The sequence below is a fragment of the Xyrauchen texanus genome, chromosome 46 (genome assembly GCF_025860055.1).
Source record: "Xyrauchen texanus isolate HMW12.3.18 chromosome 46, RBS_HiC_50CHRs, whole genome shotgun sequence".
Taxonomy (NCBI): Eukaryota; Metazoa; Chordata; class Actinopteri; order Cypriniformes; family Catostomidae; genus Xyrauchen; species Xyrauchen texanus.
Window position 1 is genome coordinate 475,574 of NC_068321.1, and position 22,406 is coordinate 497,979.

Genomic DNA, 22,406 nt, shown 5'->3' on the forward strand with positions numbered 1-22,406 from the left:
GTTCTTTTCTTTATACTTATCGGTGCCCAGATACACCCTCAAGACTTTAAAACCTTCCTTTCCCCATTTCAGTCCTTCAGGAAGCTTCGGTGGCCCCGTATCAACCCAAGACCCCACAGTAAACCCTTCACACTTTGCCCAGTTTACCTTGGCTGAAGAAGACTTTTCATAAAGGTTTAAATTTTTACAAAGTATCCGAATATCATTTTGACCAGAAACAAAAATATTTACATCATCTGCATAAGCAGACACAGAATACCTTAGCCCTGAATTATCTCCTGGTATCATTATACCTTGTAACTCATTTCTTAGTTTACACAGTAAGGGTTCTATGGCTAAAATATAAAGTTGTCCTGATAGAGGACATACCCTAACCCTAACCCTAATTCCTCTTTTAACAGGGATTGGACAACTCAGGCCACCTCCTATCTTAAGCAAAACTGAAGCATCTTCATAAAGCATTTTTATCCAAGAAATAATATTCTCCCCAAATCCAAAGGTTTTTAACACAGTAAAAATGTATTCATGACCTACCCGGTCAAAAGCTTTCTCTTGGTCAATAGATATAAAACCCACATCAAGATTATTTATAATAGAAAAATCAATCACATCTCTCATAAGAAACAAATTATCCATTATTGTCCGCCCAGGAATACAATAAGTTTGTTCATTTTCCACCACAACATGCAAAACATTTTTTAATCTGTTAGCTAAACATTTAGGGCCGGTTTCCCGTTAAGGGCTTAAAATAAACCAGGACTAGGCTAATTCTACTTAAATTAATCCACACTAAACAACTGACTTTCTGAGATGTTGCTTAAGTTTGGATTAACTAGTTCTAGACTACAGAGTCTCAGATTAAGGTAATCAAGGACAAGTGAGATCATCTTTTGGAAACCCGATTAGATTAATGGCATGCACATGTGGCTAAGGAGAGGTTGCTATAAAAACCTGGTATGGAATACTTGTAATTCATTAGTCTTAAGGAGTGTGTGGAACAGGAGTCACTACACTTAACCAAAAAATGGATAAAGGCCGAAGAAAACGCTCAAAAAACTTCAGTGAATTTGAGAAGACCCTTTTTAAACAAATTGCATCAAACTGTCCTGTAATTGAAAACAAACAGCATGATTCAGGTACAGAAAACAAGGAGGAGGCATGGATTTCCATATTGAATGAATTCAACTCAAATGAAAAAGTAACCAAACGGACACTCCAACAAGTTCAGGTAAGATTTATTGTTGCCCCATTCTTACAAATCAGTCAATTATAAATGTTTTAATTAATGAAATGTAAAAAGAAAACAACATTATATAGAACTCCTACTTCAGAGTATATATTATCTTGTAAAGGTCCTGTGGAAAAACATAAAAATAAACCTGAAAAAAACAACTGCTGCTACGCGTCGAGTGTTTCAAGACAGGTGGGGGACTCCCAGTTCCACCAGACACAGAGGAGTTGGGGGACTTGTTGGCTGGGATTATTGAAAGTCAGCAACCCCTGGAAGGTATTCCAGATGATGACCATTTGGACAGTTCAGGTGAGGAATCTTTCAAAGACTCATTTTATAGGTAACATGCGCTATCCCATCCAACATAATTAAATGCAAGTCATGTCTTGTAACAAAAATTAGGTAATGACCTTTATTGTTGAAGTCAAATGTAATGCTACATTTTTTTTTTCCATACAAAGATGACCTGATCTTGACACAGGACTTGGGGGGCGCAGGGAACAGTCAAGATGCTCAAATGAATCCAGCAGCAGCCAGCACCAACATGCAGCAGCATCCAGTCTCCTGCAGTAGCATTAGTCAGCATCCAGCAGTCTCTAATCCAGGCAGCAGGTCAAGAGGGAAAAGGATGACCATTCATGAGAAACTTGCCATAGAGTTCTATGAACGTAAATTACAATATTTAAAAGAAGAACATGAATGTATCACTCAAGGCTCATTTATGAGAAGTGCTGCAAAGCAAAAGCATCTCTGTAAGCAAGTCCATTTCTGTCATTGGCTAGCTCAGCGATAGGGACATGTTGGTCATCATCATCTTCAATATCAGGGTCTGGGCAGCCACACTGTTTAAGAAAATTATGAAGCACTGCTGTTGCAATAATAACAATGCAGCACCTTCTAGGTTCAAACCGCAGTGTTTCGGAGACACTGGAAACGATTCTTCCATACACCAAGCATGCGCTCTATTAGCCCTCTGGTGAGCATGTGAGCTTGGTTATAGCGCTGTTGCTCTGGTCTGACTGGATGGAGATAAGGGGTGAACAAGAAGTTTGTCTGTGCATACCCACTGTCACCAAGTACAATTCCAGAGTGTTGTCTTGTTTCAAACTGACCATACAAAAAGGAGTTGTGGAAAATCCTTGAGTCATGAGTTGAACCTTTCCAACGTGCAACAATATTGGAGAACTGCATAGTGGGAGTGCACACTCCTTGTACATTTATTGAAAACCAGTTTTTACGATTTCTGAATTCCTCAGCATCTGCTGTAGAGGGACACTTGATGGGAATGTGGCAGCCATCGATACAACCAATGACTCCAGGGAAGTTCCCATATTCATAGAAATCTACCTTGTAGTTGGCCTGTTCAGCAGCATTTGGGAATTTAATGAAATCCTTTTTCAGTTCACATATAGCGCTGCAGACTTTGTGTACTATTTTGCACACTGTTGATTCACCTACACCACAAAAATCCCCAGTTTCACGATGGAAGGTTCCACATGCCAAAAACCTAAAGGTAATTAATATTTGTAAGGAAGGAGAAGTCTAAGTCACCTGAAAGCTTGGGCTGCAGCAAACCAATTATTTCTGTTGCATTTTCCTTTGACATACGGAAACGGTCAAGAAAATGTAAATCATCAAAATCATTTAGTGGGTTGCTCCTGTCTTTCAGCAACCTTCTTTCTGGTCTTGGTGGTGGTCTCTGATTGTCGTTGAAATAGTCGAGGTAATACATTTTCTGCTACTGTGAACGTGAGCCTTGAGGCAAGAAGTTTTTAATCTGAGGTTAAACCTGCTTCTGACCAGGTTTAAGACTTCATTTAGATCTGAATTAGGTCTAATCCTACTTCTAGAAATCCGATTGTTTAAGTCTAGACTAGTGCAAGTCTGAGACTATTGTAATCCATGTGTGAGAAAGCTACTTCAATAAATCCAGGTTTAAAATGACATTTAGTCTACGACTAGGCTTAATCCCCGTACGGAAAACCGGCCCTTAGACAATATTTTATAGTCTAGACACATTAAAGACACTGGTCGCCAATTCTTTAACAAACCTAGATCTCCATTTTTCGGCAGAAGTGATAACACAGCTCTTTGACAGCTTTTTGGTAGACAACCTCTTTTAAAACATTCACAAAATACATTATACATGTCATCCCCCAAAACACCCCAAAAGGCTTTATAAAACTCAGCCGGTAAACCATCAATTCCTGGTGACTTTCCTGTAGAGAGCTGTTTGACCGCCTTTGAAAGTTCATCAAACGAAATCATTACGTCCAATTAATTTTTATCCTCAGGCTTTAATTTAGGAAGATCTCTTAAGAAATTGTCCATAGATCCGACACAGTCCAAGTTACCAAACAGTTCTTTATAAAATTCAATGCCCATTGTTCTCATTTCCGTTGGATCCGAGGTAATAGTTCCATTTTGTCTTTTAAGATGAAGCATACATTTCTTTTGTGCTTCCTTTCAAGTCCAAAATAAGCAGTTGGAGCATCCATTTCTTTAATTGAAGAGATTCTAGCTCGAACAAGTGCACCTTTAACTCTTTGTTCCAACAATGACTTCAACTCCATTTTTTTCTTTTTTAAAATGATCACTGAACCATCATCATCAACATCAATCATTCTTTTTTCCATTTCATTAATCTCAATCTCCAAAATTTTCACATTTCTCTTCACTATAGCAGTAGCATTATAAGAAAATTGTTGACAAAAAACTTTAATCTGTGCTTTTCCCACCTCCCACCATTGAGTCAGATTTTCAAAATTACTTTTCCTCTGTCTCCAAATTTCCCAAAAACTACAGAATTTCTCAAAAAAATCTGTGTCCTGTAATAATTTTACTTTAAAATGGCAATAAAATTTAGGTCTTGAAATTTTCACAACATTGTAATCTAAAGTAACCATATGATGGTCTGAAAATCCACTCGGTAATATATTAGTGTTAGCTACTCTATTTATTTCTGATTTACTTATATATAACCTATCCAATCTCGCTCCTGTCACAACAGAATCTAATATCTTAATCCAGGTATATTGCTTCACCAAATTGTTTCTACTTCTACACATCCACCAACTTTAAAATTATTTGTGATATCAAGTAGAATTTTACTAGATTTCGAGTGAGGCTCATCCCCATTCCTATCCAATAAGAAATGTGTTGTGCAATTCCAATCGCCTCCTATTACAACACATGTATTTCCATCATCATGTTGTTTTATTGCATCATTTAACTTTTTATATGTTATTTCATGCTGCCATCCTATATTTGGAGCATACACATTCACAAAAAGGAATTTAACACTTTTAATTTCAGCTATAACTAATAACACTCTACCCTTTTCTATCTCTATTGTTGTCACAATTTTTAAATCCAACTGTTTTGAGAAGAGAATTGCAACACCCATACTAGCACTTGTTCCATGACTTAGTTTACACTCTCCTTCCCACCATCTGTACCAGTCCAATTCATTATTACTATCAGAGTGTTTCTTGTAAAAAGTTACTTTAACATCATTTAATATAATAAATTCAAAAAGCATTGCTCTTTTGATCCTATCTCTTCCCCCATTTATGTTTAAGGATCCTACTCTTACAAACTCCATAATAATATTCCAATGGAGGGAGAAGAAAAACAGAGAGAAAGAAAGAAATAGAAACACCTTTAGTGAATTATACATCATTTAAATTTCCTTTTTTTCAGGGTTTTCCCCCCTCTTATTTTCATGACAAACTTTTTCAATCGAAACCTCTTCCTCCTATTTAATTTGTCCTCTCCAACTCTTTTCATCCAGTATAATACAGATCTTTCAAAATTCTTAGTATCATTAAAGTAATACTTCACTTCTACTGCTTTCCCGAAAGTCTCATCCAGAAAAGCATCTATTTCCTCCAAAGTGTATAACTGGTCACATCCCATCTGAGATAAACTTAACATATCTGATGCATCTGACAAATCATCATCACTTTCTTCCTCACCTTCCTTTTCAACCATCTCTCCTGCATTCTTACCCTCTGAATTCACTCTCCCTCCATTGCTTGATGGATCTCTATCAACACCTTCTGCCTTCTCCACTTGCCCTGCACTCTTCTCAGTTTCCTTCATCACCATCTCTTCAATCACCTGTGACTCACCATTAACATTCTCTACCAATTTCGGCAATTCAGTAGTATTAGTCTCCCCCTCAGCACCAACACTACCTAAATCTTTGTTGATATACACATTTTGTTCCTCATTTTGTTCCTCATTTTCCACTCTTTCTTCCATAGATTTCTCTACACTACCATTCGTATCATTACCTTGACCAGTCTCATTCATCACTTCTTCTCTTTGCGGGCATGCCAATCTCACATGTCCTACAGCACCGCATTCAAAACAACGCATTTCCCCAGTGCTCGCATACAACATGTACGACTTTCTTTCATAAACACTGTAACACTCCACAATATTCTAAAGTAGAGTATTACAAAATATAATGGGAACAAACGTCCCGTTTCTATAGGCTACAGAGTGGAGAAGAAATATACTCAACACTGACGAATAAACAATCAACCCAAGTGTATTTACAAACCAAAATAATATTTACAACAATACAAGACAAGGTGTGTTCGTGTGTGTAAAAGTGGAATCCAGCGTGCAAAAGTTAATGACAGCGTTCAGATCAGCCTCACTGGGAATTTGTGTAGTCCGTGAGCATGATCTATAGAAGATGATGACTGGCTTATGTCCTCAGATAAAAGTAATCCAGGCAGCGAGCCCAACGAAATTACTCCACAAGGAACGGCGACCTCGCGCTTCCAGGTCAGTCAGCAATAGTAATCCAAAGCATGAATGAATGGTTTTTGTGAATGAGCGTACCCCCCTGAAAACAGGCATACTGGTTCCTTATATAGAAAAGCCACAGTCTCTTCCTGTTTACGTGGCAAGTAGTCACGTGATGCGAATTCACGAGAAGTTCTCGCGCGAACAGTAATCGGGGACAAATAAACCACAGCTGAGGCAATTACAGAATACAGGGGAAAATAATATCACTAATAGGCAATAATGACTAAACATAATTAGTTTTTTTGTCATTAACCTTATTTATAACATCCCCTTATGTGGCCATGCTACAACACAACGAAAAGACACGTTTAATGTTGGGGCATTCAAAAACATAAACACCTGCTGTCTAAAAGACAACACGTGCTTCAAAGACTCATGTTTACATCCAAGCGGTACCATCTTAATTCCACTCGCAAAACCTCAGAAACTAATGCTGTATATCTTCGTCAGGAATAAATGGCGGCACATTTGAAATTACTACCTTTACAGTTGGAGATATTAAAGGTTGAACAATAACAAACGCTCCACTTACCACTATGCCGCTCTCTACCAACCGATTGACCAGTAGTTCCTCTTTCAAAAAAACCACCACGGCCTTATTCATTCGAGACGTGGAAATAATGTTTTCATGTCCCACTCGCTCAGCTACATCCAGCAACACATCCGGTTATACCCACTTGAGTGATGCATCTAACTCCGTGACGAAGCGACAGCGACGGAGCTCGCACATCCTGGTGCGATGCCATCCCTGTACTCGAATACTAATTCCACAACGCGTCAATTAACCTCAAACTAAAACTTTTCTACTTGACATAATATTAGATTAATATTGAATTTACTCCAAAAAAGAAGTAAAGCCAATGGAAAAGTATTTCTCCGTAAAACCCCTCACCACCACCACCCCAAACGCTCCCAGCGTGCACCGGGAGACAGAGAGAGAGAGAGGGAGAGAGAGGGGGAGGGAGGGAGCGTGTGCCATCACCTGTTGCCCCTCCCAGGCAGAGATGCTGTAGTGTGTTAGTCAGCTTTCTGGAAATAATGTCATTTTGGTCAAATTCATGCTATTCTCTCAGTAGTCATTTCTATAGAAACCGCAACCTCCTCCGCCATTTGGTCCTCTCCACTGTGGAAACTCTGGTAAGAGCTAACCATCTTGAGTTTGTGTCATTAATCAGTCTGTTGGGTCTCTCAGCTGTGATGAGCCTTAATGCTGAAGTTGTTAGTTCTGGGCTCCAGACTAAAAAAAATTACATAAGAGCCATTGGCTCCTAAACTGAAACATTATAGTCACCAAATCACAGAATTTATTTAGATTTATTAAGAAACAAGACAGTGCTGGGCCTCATGTTTTCAGATACAAGACAAAGGCAGGCCTACATACAGTCGTAAAGCCTTTCCGATAACAACCGCACCAAAATCAAACAAAGGGAGTCCAAAACAGACTACAAATCCAATGAAGCCGTGCTCACTTTACACCTATGTGTGAAATTTTGAAGAATCAAACTCTCAACTCCTATTGGATTAGCTGCATGACAGAACACACCCTCAACCATGATGTCATCGGGAGAAGAAAAACCTCTGAGATCTTTCTGGCCATTGCTTCCAGCGATATTACGTGCCGTGTCTAGACACAGCTCTGCTGCTCTCAGGTATAGCCTCGTTGCACAAGGAAGTAACGTATGACTTGGATATTTGGCCAGTTGGCTGAACTTCTCCATGTTCTACCGAACACACTAACGGATCCAAAGGAGACCGCCGAGCAATCCACGTCTTCACCCATTTGCCTGTAGAAGTGAAGCAAGAAGATTTCTCTTCCCTCATCAACTGAGTCGACTTCGCTGTTTTCTCCGCCAGCCCGCTGAGAATCAGACACCATCCCGCCCGACAACAGAGCAAGGAAACGGCCTCCCATCATCACCCGAGCTTCAAGGAACCAAGTCGGAGTCAAACGATGGATCAACACACATTCTATCCACGTCCTCACGTGATTCAAGTAAGAGGTTTACGTCTGGGCAGAGACAGATTATTATAGTGTGTTATTCTTGTGTATCAAGGTTATTTCTTGGGACAGTTTATGGACCGCCGAGTCCACTCATTACTGCTAATAACACTCAAGGCATTACTATAACGTACTGTTATCATGAAAGAGATGTGTCACGTTGGACTGCTGTGTATTTCCGCCATCGCAGGTGAGACCGGCACACTGAGTTAATCCATTAAAGAACCAAAGGCCGCAGGATGGTTTACGAGCCGTTCACAGCGTCTCGAGTGACAAACTAACAGTTGCCTTTTTACCATGATCGCGGAAACCGGCTTCGGTGCAGTCACTCTTCTCTCTCTCGTACTAATCGCACACACACGCAACCCCTCACAAACATACCTGCACACACATTTGGCAAGTAGATAACTTGACAATAAAGCTCAGCTTTGGCTCAAAGTTATTGAACAAGCGGAGACATGCGCTATACAGGCAGATGCCATTAACCAGCCTCTCTCCACCAATATTCGCGGCCATATTCCCTGGCCAGAAACCTTGTGTGAAGTACTCTCCACGAGAGCCATGTCTGCCATTTTGTGCGTGTCATTCCTTACACACACACACACACACACACACACACACACACACACACACACACACACACACACACACACACACACACACACACACACAGACACACTTTTGTATGTCAATGTTCTGCGGCCGTCGAATTTCCTAAGAGAACAATCCTATATTGAGACTGTTATACTGTCTGGTTATTAGTCCCTGATTCCAGGGTGGTGGCCCGGTTAGATTAGATAATAACATGGATGATTTTCGGTGCCATACGGGCTGGTTTGACACACAACAGTCTCTAGAATTTATACCGAATGGTGCCAAAAACTAAAAACATCCAGTGAGGAGCAGTTCTGCAGATGGAAATGCTTTGTTGATGAGAGAGGTCAACAGAGAATGGCCAGATTGGTTTGAAGTAACAAAGGTAACTCAGATAACCGCCCTGTACATTTGTGGTGAGAAGAATATCATCTATTAATGCTATTCTGAGATTCGGGTTGGCGCTGTTTTGGCGGCACGAGGGGGACCTACACAATATTAGGCAGGTGGTTTTAATGTTGTGGCTGATCTGCGTGTGTGTGTGTGTGTATTTATATATATATATATACACACAGTGGGTACGGAAAGTATTCAGACCCCCTTAAATTTTTCACTCTTTGTTATATTGCAGCCATTTGCTAAAATCATTAAGTTCATTTTTTTTCCTCATTATTGTACACACAGCACCCCATATTGACAGAAAAACACAGAATTGTTGACATTTTTGCACATTTATTAAAAAAGAAAAACTGAAATATCACATGGTGAACCTTCGGCCCAGTCTGAGGTCCAGAGCACTCTGGAGAAGGTTTTCGTCCAGGATATCCCTGTACTTGGCCGCATTCATCTTTCCCTCGATTGCAACCAGTCGTCCTGTCCCTGCAGCTGAAAAACACCCCCACAGCATGATGCTGCCACCACCATGCTTCACTGTTGAGACTGTATTGGACAGGTGATGAGCAGTGCCTGGTTTTCTCCACACATACCGCTTACAATTAAGGCCAAAAAGTTCTATCTTGGTCTCATCAGACCAGAGAATCTTATTTATCACCATCTTGGAGTCCTTCAGGTGTTTTTTTAGCAAACTCCATGCAGGCTTTCATGTGTCTTGCACTGAGGAGAGGCTTCCGTCGGGCCACTCTGCCATAAAGCCCCGACTGGTGGATGGCTGCATTGATGGTTGACTTACTACAACTTTCTCCCATCTCCCGACTGCATCTCTGGAGCTCAGCCACAGTGATCTTTGGGTTCTTCTTTACCTCTCTCATCAAGGCTCTTCTCCCCCGATAGCTCAGTTTGGCCGGATGGCTAGCTCTAGGAAGGGTTCTGGTCCTCCCAAACGTCTTCCATTTAAGGATTATGGAGGCCACTGTGCTCTTATGAACCTTAAGGGCAGCAGAAATGTTTTTTGTAACTTTGGCCAGATCTGTGCATTGCCACAATTCTGTCTCTGAGCTCTTCAGGCAGTTCCTTTGACCTCATGATTCTCATTTACTCTGACATGCACTGTGAGCTGTAAGGTCTTATATAGACAGGTGTGTGGCTTTCCTAATCAAGTCCAATCAGTATAATCAAACACAGCTGGACTCAATTGAAGGTGTAGAACCATCTCAAGGATGATCAGAAGAAGTGGACAGCACCTGAGTTAAATATATGAGTGTCACAGCAAAGGGTCTGAATACTTAGGACCATGTGATATTTCAGTTTTTCAAAAATGTCAACAATTCTGTGTTTTTCTGTCAATATGGGGTGCTGTGTTTACAATAATGAGGAAAAAAAATGAACTTAAATGATTTTAGCAAATGGCTGCAATATAACAAAGAGTGAAAAATTTAAGGGGTCTGAATACTTTCCGTACCCACTGTATATGTATATATATATATATATATATATATATATATATATATATATATATAGGCTACTCTATATAAGTGAGTGGATATCAACTCGCCTGTTTCCCTCTCCATTTCAGCAAAGCTCTCCTTGAAGGTGATGTGATACAATGCAATCTTCTCCTCCTTGGAAAGATATGCAGTTTAGATGTATTCAAAAACAAGATAACTGATGAAACCACATATGAACACACACAACCTTTTGACTGTGATTTTTGGTCCCATTTGCGACCATTTTAGTTGCAGTCTGGAGCCCTGTAGTTTAAATCCGTGTTAAGCTTTTCCTAGCTTTAGTAGTGTAGTAGTAATAAGGGATGCACCGAAATTAAAATTCTGGGCCGAAACCGAAAATCCAGGATGCACTTGCCCAAAAAACGAAACCGAAATTTACTTTTTTGTTTTGTTTTACCCATTTTAAAAAAAAATAATAATTTTTTTTGTGTATAATTGTATTAATATTATACTTTTTCATTAATTTCATGAATTTAATGAATCTGAATTGAAAAACTACAAACCAATAAAATAAATCACACTTTTATTGAAAGTAACTCACCAAAATTGCACAAAAAATATATTAAAACATTATTAAATATTATTCTTCATTCAGTTCTGTAAAAATCTAAATTTACAGATTTCATTAACAATTATCCAAATAATGTAAAGTTTTAGAAAACTATTATATGCAAAACAACAGTCAAGTAATGAACTTAGCTAGCATCTTTCAAAAAGTAATTTTAATTAAAACAAAAAGGCAGAACACAGAATGACAGAGGGCCTCTATTCCACTGATCTATATATAACTATAATATATAATTATATATATATAGATCAGTGCTCTATTCTGTTTATGTAAACGTATGTACACTTTAAGTGAATATTATTGTGCAAAACAGCAGTAATTGAACTAAATCCAACCTCAACTGTAAACGACAGATGTATCCTCAAGTGAAGAACAAGTGTAATGTAATTGCTATACACATCATATTGGACAGCTTTCTATTTAAGTACAAGTGACAGGTTTCTCTTCAAGAACAAAAGTTGCTAAATTTTCTGACAGTCTCTCCTGTCAACCTCCTCCATCGTTAGTACACAGCCCGCTCACTCAGAGCATCTGACTCTGGATTTCTGGTTATCCCCGCTTCAAGCTAGCATCTTGGGTGGCAGGGCTTTTCCAGGACATCTCCACCCTATCTGAATTCCAAACTCATCTCTTTACGTTGTGTTTCTCTGGTTCCTAAATCTAATGATATATTTTCTGTCCCAGTATGTTCTTGCTCTTTTGTTTCTGTCACTGTAAGCTCTTGTTTTGTTTGTGTATACTTCCCACTTTCCTTATGTTTGTCACAAATGTATTTTCTGCTTGATTTTTTTTAGAAAGGTGCAATATAAATAAAACATTATTATTACATCTGAAAAACTTACCCTGAGTGTGACAGCGGCAGCTTTGATGATGAAATCATTGACTGAAACCTTGATGTTCTCTAAATAAAAAAGAGAACAGATGCAGTCAAGCACCTTCACACTCTGCTGCTCATTCAGAATTTGTACATTTGCTCTGTAAGCATGTAACCATTTCATGAAGCACGATTAAAGATTATATAATATAAGAAATAAACATCAGTAGCAGCCTACTACTGATCATCAGTCTTGCTCTTTTGTGTGGATGATCTAATAGTTTTTTGTGAATGAGCGCTCACCTTTGGCCAGTTCTTTGCGTATCTTCATGACAGTTGCGAGGTCACAGTCTACTGAAGCGTACGCATGAGGGATTGTGCTCTTAGACTGTGTCAGTCTTTGAGCAATCACTCTCCTCACGTTAGAGGCCGGGATCTCTATGAACGTGCCCTGAAACAAAAATGGCATATTTCTCTTATGGATATGCACATTCAGAAACATACAGAGCTCGTGTTCCAAGACTCAAGCAGACCAGAAACTTCCTTTTCATACATTCATGGAGAAGATGCTAAAACAAAGGGTTTCAGGAGTTAAAAGACATATTCAAACAAAAATGACATTTCTATCATTATCTGTTTCCCTCATGTCGCTCCTGTACATACTTTCTGCTGTGCAACACAAAGAAAAAACGTCTTTTTTGCATTTAATGAAAGTGAATAGTAACACGGTGCTGTCAAGCTCCACAAAGGGGGAAAAGTAGACATAATCAATATGACTCGTGTATTCCAAGTCTGCTGAAGCCATATGATCAGTTTGTGTCGAAGGATCACCTACTTTTACTGTGGTTTTGTGGTGGATTTTGTTTTATCCTTTTGGAGTCACTATTAACTTTCATTAGCTGTACAAATGTATGAATGTTTCCATTTTTGATAGAAAGTCATATGGGTTTGGAGCAAGGTTATTATAGTTTTTAGTTTTTTTTTTCATTTCCAATAACAAATTCTTAACTTTGTTATTTTGCAAACTAAAGCACAATGCCTTAACTCATAAGTGCAAATTAAATGGGCATGGCGTGAAGTGTTGGTATTTTCATGCAAGCCTGCGCTAACTGTAGGCACAAGTGGGTTTGGAGAAATCGCCCACGCAAGGCCTGAATCGGGCCAATGGAGGTTCTTCTCCGGCACCGTCTATGTCTTATTATACAGTCCATTTCCTGTCAAGCACCAGCGATGTAAACAAAGACAGTACATTCATATGTTGGTAGTGTAAATGGACTGTATGCAATGAAGTAGAAGAATAAAAATATGAATTTACATTATTTTGTGTGTCCTTGTTAAATGGACATGTTCATTTTATACTCTTGGACAATGTGGTTCAGAATATGGATGTAGGATCTGTTAAATTACAGATTAATATTATTAATCATTTTAATCTATGGACAGACAAATCCTGGCAAGTATTAACAGTGATTGTATCAGAACACACTTCATTTCTACCGATCGACATTCATTTTGAAAAATGTTATTGAAACACGAAAAAATTCAACCAAAAATATTTCTAAATTGAAATTACATGTCAAACAAAATGAAAATATAATAGAAATAACGAGATGATCAAAACAATCCTAGAAAATCCAAACATTTTACTCTCTCCTTCCACCGGTCCCTTCTGCAGTGACTTAAACATAACAATAAAAATAATAATAATTGAAAAAAAGAAACCATGACCTCTAGAAAATGTTGCACAAATCTCATTATTTTAATTCAACAAACGGCTTCAACAGTGATGGTCAAGGACATTATTTGATGTTCTGTACTTTCAGAATTTGGACATGAACTTTATTACCACCTGAAACTGAATATGCAGGAACTGAATTTGGACTTTGCGGTGAGGTGGTATTGAAACGTCTTAGTGCAACATCCAAATTAGAAAGAAAATAGCAAATTGCACTTTGCAGCGCTTTATTTACATTCAATACACCCACAGTTTGTGCAACTCCACCCACAGTAGTGCAAACACTCCCACCCAAGCCCAATTGTGCTTGGCAAGAAAACTGCGCTTATAATTAGCGCTCTCAGAAAATGTGATCATTTTTAACACTGCGCACGGTTGTAGCACGTTGCGCTACGCTTTGCGCACTCACAAAAATAGAGCCCATAATCGCTTAAAGCGATGTGTCAACATCTATTGGCCTACCAGTTTAATTGAGTGAGAAGACTTCATGGTCCGCCGCCCGAGATGGAAGACATCTGACTAGCTGGGTTTCCATCCACATATATTTGCATATAGATACTGGATGGAAACACCAAGATGCAATTATCTCTCCAAAAATGTGCATAAAAATGGTTTACGCTCACTTGAGTTGGATCTTTTTTATACAAAGACATGCGCATAAAATATGTTGAAAACGCTTTGGCATGATTTTTGGTGAAAACGAGCTGGTTTGAGTATTTCTGTAACTGCAAATCTCCTGGGAATTTCACACACAGCAGTCTCTAATGTTTCCTCAGAATGGTGCCAATAACTAAAAACATCCAGTGAGCGGCAGCTCTGTTTTGCATAGAACTCATTTTTGTGATGTTGCTTTAACTGTCATTTTTAAACCGGAAGAACGAAATGGCTCAATAAAATTCATAAAAATAACCATTTTCCCCTTATTAATAAATATAATGTGTGCTGTCATTGTTTTCAATTATCTGAAACCTGTACATATCTGTAAAAAAAAATTGTTTATGTGTTTTAGGGTTTCATGACCCTTTAAAGCATATGAATGCCCAAAGCACATTTCCACATTTCGTCAATAATGATTTTGTACAACCCCACTTCCAAAATAGTTGGGACAAAAAGGAGTAATTTGTCAATTATATTCACCCATTGCTAAATTTAAAACACTACAACTACACAATATATGTTTTACCTTGCAAATTTCATTTTTGTACTTCATTTTTTTTTTATGTACAGTAATTTCAAAACCGATGATTGCAACATGCTCCAGAAAAGTTGGGACAGTCGAGTGCCTAGCATTTTTTATACGGTCCCAACTTTTTGGGAATTGGGGTTTAAATCCTTTAAATGATTAAATATTTTTTAGAGGAAATGTGTTAACCATTTCCGGTGGTGACTCGCTTTGTTCTTGGTGTGAACAGGTGTTACTGAGTAGTCGTAGTCTTGCTCTATCATCATTCGGAGGTCTCAATTGTACATTGTGTAAAAGCTTGCTTACATGTTTTGGCTTCTGAATTTGATATGGTGCAATCTTGTGAGTTCTTCATTCAAAAGAATGTTCAAAGGTCACAGAGGTATTTGTTTGATGACCATCATTAACTCTTAAAGATCCTGGTCAATCTAATATGTGTGGATACTCACCGGAGCTCCAGGTTTCCCTGGTACAGAAATGGGTGGGTAAGTGGGGCGGCCAGTGGTCGGGGCAGCAGGTGAAGGTGGAGCAGCTGTGACTGCAGCAGGAGGTGCTGATCGACCTTTATCAGCCTGATTCAACAGATTCAGAGCATCTCTGAGAAAGACACAGAGAAACTTCAATTAACAAAATCTTTGTCTTTCCTATAGCACCATCTAGTGCTCTACACATGCGTCAAGCACTAGGAAGTGTAATCAAGCTTCAAATTATGATCGTGCCTAGAGACTGGAATGGCAAGATGTACAGTGAAAAATAAGTTATATTTTGGTCATTTCTCACCCAAAACCAACTGGATCGCTTCAAAAGTCATTGATAAAAACCGAGTGGTATGGATTATATTTATCCTGACTTTATCTCCTTTTTGGAGCTTCAAAGGCCTGATCACCATTCACTTATATAAAGGACCTAGAGAGCAGAGATATTCTTCTAAAAATCTTTGTTTGTGTTCAACAAAAGAAAGTCATACACATCTGGGATGGCATGTGGGTGTGTAAATAATGAGTACATTTTTACATTTTGTGTGAACTATCCCTTTAAGGGTGGTGATGATAATGTCATGCCTTGACGAGGTTTCTCATAAAAACTCAAAGATGGCGGTCAATCTAATGGGAAGGGAAAACGGATGAAACTGGAAAGGTATAATCTGCAAGAGTTAAGTCATTTTAATTTGTATAGCACTTTTCACATTGATTCAAAGCAGCATTACAGAATATCATGTTGTAATGTCTTAAATGTCTTTAAACCCCCATTGAGCAGTTTTATTGAAAAACATGATTGAAAGCTGTGCCTTAAAATGTGTTTTTTTCAGTGTGCAAGAAAAAGGCAGTTGTGGCAAGGAACACAACACTCCATCAGATGAGCAGCAGGACAAGACAGGACGATCTTTAACAGAATGATGTGAAATGTACAGCAAACGGCACACTAAAGGGGCTTTACTGAAGCAGGTTTACATACTGCAGTGACCCAGTAAATTATTCAGGACTGTGGAATGATTTCCAACCTGATTTTCAAATGCAGTATATGATACCTGTTCATCTTCATAGAGCTCCAGCAATTTAGTAATTTAAAGATAGTAATGTTAAATATAGCTGCAAGCAGCGATGGCGGGCCCAAGCCGGTGGCACCGCCACCCCCGTGCCTTTAGGGTTGCTGTGCACGATGAGCAATAACGTAACCTCGAGAGAATTATTCTTATTTGATGGTACTCTCAAAACATTCCACAACAAATCCTTGAAATTGAATGATATTCAGAACAGAACACAAATAAAAAAAACGCTCTCTTTACAATTAAAATGTTTTTACATTTGCGATGTATTTGGATGCTAAACTATTCTTTATTATAGGCTTTGTACTTTACTCACGCTCCAATACCGACGTAGAAAATCATCCGCTTTACATGCTAAAAATATGCTTGGAAACATCACAGTGGAGCGGTGCTTACTGTGAATGATACTGAATTGTACTACTGACTATTTAAACTAGGGCTGGGCGATATGGCAAAATATATTATCACGATATTGTTTTCCATATTGATCGATATCGATATTTGTTACTGATATATAATTTAATAATGCTGCCCGTTTGAAAAGTATACTGATAATGATGCCTGAAGAAACCAGAAGGTTCAATAGTTGAACTATATAGTTTATTAACATAAATAAATAACAATGCAAACATTTAACTGTGCAAACATGGATTGATTGAGAATATATTTTGTTATAAAAGAATATTGATAAACTTTAAATCTAAATGTTAACATTTTACTTTTAGCAAACATGCTTTATCTGCCTTGACAAAACAATGCAAGTTAGCTTGCCTTGTAACTGATTATAAAATATCAAACTAAAAGCTGTGACTACAGTACTATCACATCAAATTTCTTTGGCAGGGCAGCAAACATTTCAAAATGTTTGCAGAGGTACAACCAAGACAACAAATGTAAACAAGTGAACCACAAAGTCCCTGGCAGATTTAAGTACTTAACTGTCAGATAAATAAAATATTAATTGTGTACTGGTTTTAAATATCTCAAATGTTTTAGAGGTAGCAATCTGAGTAAAAAGTGCAAAATGTAAACATTGTAAACCTGTCACTATGCTACACCTTTTAGGTAGTGCTCATGTAACCCTAATTACCCTATTATAGGTTTTTTGCCAGAAAGACTAGTCTGTCCACAGCATCTGGTTTTAAAGCTGCCCTGTGGCAGGTCACAATATTGCCGACACGATTGATTGTTGTTGTTGTTTAGGTACAGCCCCGCTTGCGCTGCTAACAACAGAAGAACCACTAACGTTAGCATGTTGGGCAAAACTTGTGGACGGAGTAACATTAACATGGGCCCGCATTTTCATACTCTCGGTGTGGTCGCTGGGATGGTACCTTTTCAGGTGACCGAAAAGGTTTTATTTGTTGTGTTTCCCGTCTTGGTTATCACCGACCGACGGCATATTTCGCAGACCGTCTTTATTTGCGCGTCGTCGCTTTTCAGATATCCAAACCACTTCCATATAATTGACGTCTTGTTACCTTTTTTGTCAACAATTTCCTCAGCTTTGGAAGATAGTTCGAGTTCGTCGTTTCCACTCATTTTTTCTTTACACTCACTTTCTTCACTGCCGGTAGCTCAAACAGTGCTCTGCTAGCAAATGGGCGTGTACTTAGACGCTACAAGCCAAAATCTGCGTTCTGACTGGCTGTTGTCCGTTTATTTCTGCTTTGTAATAGGCTGTTAGGTCTATCCATATCGAGTAAACATGTCAAAAGTTTATCATCGTAGTCTAAATAAATATTATCGCGATGCCATATCGAGATCGTTTTATCGCCCAGCCCTAAACAGAGTAATTTTTATATGTTAGGTTTACTATTTTATTATTATATTTTATTGCGGCTATAATGAACAGGCTGCGATGTCAAGATTGCAATGATGGAGTGTGTGTGTGTGTGTGTGTGTGTGTGTGTGTGTGTATTTGTAACCTTAAGTAATCATGGTTTATTTATTCATTTATTTATTCATTTGTTATTTTATTTATTTATTATTTAACATGCATGTGTGCATTATTAAAAGTACCATTGCAGCAACGAGAACGGGTCTGAGCCAAATTATGTTAAAGATGTGTTCTGGTGACTGGCGTGTTTTTAAACCAATCAGATAAGAGTAAATCGAGAGTTAGCGATTAGCTCATCTGATTGGCTACATGAAGAAGGTGGACCCGCCCTCCACTTCGCGCTCCCGTTGGAACAACGTCATTTCAACAACAAATGGTAGATTTATCAGAAAATTAATCAGAAAGAAAATCAATCGCAAAGATCGCAAAACAATAATTATAAAAGTGGTTGTTTGCTGCCATTTTTTTATTTTTTTTTTTCTTAAAAATGTAAAACACAAGCATCGATGTTTTATCACAGGTTTACAATAAAAATAAGAGTGTGATTTCAAAGCATTTTGAAATTTGATCATCATTCTCGGAAGTTTTGATACGTTCGCATCGATCAGCCCATCCCTACTTTCTTTAGACATATATTTCATGTGTTGGTTTTAATAAAGATTCGGAGTACTCATAAAACTCACAGAACGAAATATGCGTCACACTTTACTGCGTTCTCAACAACATGTAAGTCTTATTCATACGTTAAAACAACGAGAATACAGAAAATAGGCTTAGAACTCCACCTAGTGGTTATATTATAGAATTAAAGAAGAAATTACACGAGACAGCTTTATAACTTAAATGGCTTTAACTGAAATAGACAAGTTTAATATAACTATTCTGATAAGTGTATATTTCCAACATCATGTTTGTGTTATCCGTTTCTGTAAGTTTTTGTGACGTGTTTCAGAAAGATAATCGCATATACAGAGCGATAGTTTATTTTCATCTTAACCGGACATCACAGTTGATCACTGCAATAATTCATAATTCAATATATTGATACCCGATTTCTTTATCAACTGTTTGTTCAATTGAGACATAAGGGGGTGATTTCTAAGCATTTTGAAAGTGACACACTTCCTTCTGCCAGTTGGTGGCGCTATAACTTTGACTCACAATTGTCACATCCATGTGACACACTGCTGAAGTTTCATCGAGATCAGTTAATGTATGCAGAAGTTATAACACACTTCCTTGCTTTTATGCTCCGTTTATGTGCTTTTTGGATCTTCAAATATTCATTTGCAATTTGTTCCACATTCTAACCACAATATCTGACTTTCTGTTGGTCGGAGCTAATGACTGTAAATTAGAAAGTTGTTCGGCTTGACGAGAACAATATACATGCCGAGTTTTGTAACTGTAGATAGAACTAAGTTATAACACACTTTATGTGTCCTTTTTTAGTCCTAAATCAATTCCCTCGCCACGGCCAAACCGTTCGAGATATCAAAAATCCGTCCGGAATGTAGCATCCTCAATGTCTTGACTTCATGCCGACCAAGTGGCGATTGGATTCATTCTCTAGGAGGAAAATATATAACTCCAGAGCACGTGTTTCCAAACAACCCATAATAGCCGACTTCCTGTTGGGCTGGCGTAAAACTTAGAGCACGAAAGTTGTTCGGCCCGATGAGATCTACAAGTTTCATATTATTACATGCAAGCATGTTTGATATATGGACAAGTGTTCGAATCCCATTCCAGGGGGTGCTGTCGAGCCCCCCTGCCACGCCCGGGTACCATCTTCAGCCCGGCCCTGATGGCTGCGGGTTCTGACCTGTGTGCAAAGTTTCAAGAGTTTTCGAGCACGTTAAGGGCCCCAAAACCTTGAAAAACAAAAATAAAAGCATTCTCACTAATCAGCCAAATCAGCACCCTCCCCACAGACACAGAGAGACGTAGGGTCAGTGAGAGAGGGAGAGAAAAGTCTCCAAAACATCCACATTCAAACCAAAATAGCTGTTGGTCTGAGCTAATGACTGTAAATTAGAAAGTTGTCCGGCTCGATGAGAACAATATAATTACTGAGTTTTGTGACTGTGGGTCAAAGTGTAAAGCAACCCCCCCACTTTTGTCAAAAGGTGGCGCTACTGAGCCCTGCACCACGCCCGTTTCTGAAACTTTGCACGTCTACTGGCTAATAAATGTGATGTGTCTGTCGAGTTTCATGCAAATTCAAGTATGCTAAGAGTCTCAAAAGCATCAAAAAAGAATATTCTAGTTTGAAGCGTTGCCGCGGCAACAGTATCGAAGATATCAATAATCCTTTCACATGTCTACATCTGCCGTGTGTTTACATTATACACCTAAAGTTTTAAGTAAATCGGGTAAAAATAAGAGGGTGATTTCAAAGCATTTTGAAAGTGACACACTTCCTTCTGCCAGTTGGTGGCGCTATAACTTTGACTCACAATAGTCACATCCATGCGATCGACCTCTTACAGCGATCACGCTGCTGCGGTTTCATGGAGATCAATTAATGTATGCAGAAGTTATAACACACTTCCTGTTTCTCTTTTCGCGCCATCATTTCGTTTCCTCGCCATGGTTCGAGATATCAAAAATCCGCTAACTATTTTTCATCCTCAATGTCTTGATTTCATGCTGACCGAGTTTCGTGGTGATTGGTGGAATTCTCTAGGAGGAGTATTTCACATTCCATTGCATCGCTTTCAAAAACCCTAAATAGGCGATTTCCAGTTGGCCTGAGGTAAAAAGTAAAAGTATGAAGGATATATGAAACGATGAGATCTATATGTGTACCGAAGTTTCATATTATTACATGCAAGCGTGTTTAATTTATGGACCAAGTTTTGGACCCTGTTCCAGGGAGCTGTCGAGACCCCTGCCACGCCCGGTACCAGCTTCAGCCTGGCCCTAATGTCCATGGGTTCTGACCCATGTGCAAAGTTTCAAGAGTTTTTGAGTACGTTAAGAGCCCCAAAAGTGCCCCAATAGTCGTAAAAAAAATAATAATAAATATAGCTGCAAGCAGCGATGGCGGGCCCAAGCCGGTGGCACCGCCACCCCCGTGCCTTTAGGGTACTGTGCACGATGGGCAATAACGTAACCTCGCTTTGACCATCGAGAAGATGTGTGCTGTAGAGCTTGCATCAGTGTGAGCTCTTCAAAAGTGCGCATCGAGGGCACATATCAACCACAAAGTATGCGCAAGCACCCTTCTGATATCTAAAATGAAAAATGACACACCCTACGGTCTCATGGAGTTAATGGACACATGAAATATGTACACAAGACTGAAAATTCATATGAAGTGTGCCATTTGGGACAGGGCCTAGGACCGTGAACCACAATAGTCACATCTATGAGGTAATTCAAATGTAGAATAATTTTTAATGTCATAGGATGTCATAGGTCAATATCTTTTGCAGCACTTAAACGGGTTAATCCAGAAGGCCAGTATTTATACGGAGGTCTCTGTACAGGTTTATTAATGTAATTATAATTTACGCACTGCTGAAGTTTCATCGAGATCAGTTAATGTATGCAGAAGTTATAACACACTTCCTTGCTTTCATGCTACCTTCATGTGCTTTTTGGATCTTCAAAAGTTCATTTGCTATGTGTTCCACATTCAAACTACAATATCTGACAGTCTGTTGGTCGGAGCTAATGACTGTAAATTAGAAAGTTGTTCAGCTTGACGAGAACAATATACACGCAGAGTTTTGTAACTGTAGATAGAACTAAGTTATAACACACTTTATGTGTCCTTTTTTAGTCATAAATTAATTTCCTCGTCACGGCCAAAACGTTCGAGATATTAAAAATCCGTCCGCAATGTAGCATCCTCAATGACTTGACTTCATGCTGACCGAGTTTGGTGGCGATTGGATTAATTCTCTAGGAGGAATATATATATAATTCCAGAGCATGTGTTTCCAAACAACCCATAATAGCCAACTGCCTGTTGGGCTGGCGTAAAACTTAGAGCACGAAAGTTGTTCGGCCCGATGAGATATAGAAGTGTACCGAGTTTCATATTATTACATGCAAGCATGTTGATATATGGACAAGTGTTCAGACCCCGTTCAAGGGGGTGCTGTCGAGCCCCCCTGCCACGCCCGGGTACCAGATTCAGCCCGGCCATGATGGCCGC

The 22,406-nt window shown here is 38.8% G+C and overlaps 1 protein-coding gene across 1 annotated transcript in view; it reads right to left on the reverse strand.

The window, feature by feature from the left end:
• pdhx (pyruvate dehydrogenase complex component X) overlaps positions 1 to 22,406 on the reverse strand; it is a 66,135-nt gene that overhangs the window by 9,354 nt on the left and 34,375 nt on the right. The window contains exons 6-8 of the mRNA XM_052119179.1: positions 15,302 to 15,449; positions 12,238 to 12,385; positions 11,963 to 12,021 (exon numbers count right to left, since the gene is read on the reverse strand). Of these exons, the coding sequence (XP_051975139.1) occupies positions 11,963 to 12,021; positions 12,238 to 12,385; positions 15,302 to 15,449 (355 nt within the window). The remainder of the gene's footprint in view (positions 1 to 11,962; positions 12,022 to 12,237; positions 12,386 to 15,301; positions 15,450 to 22,406) is intronic.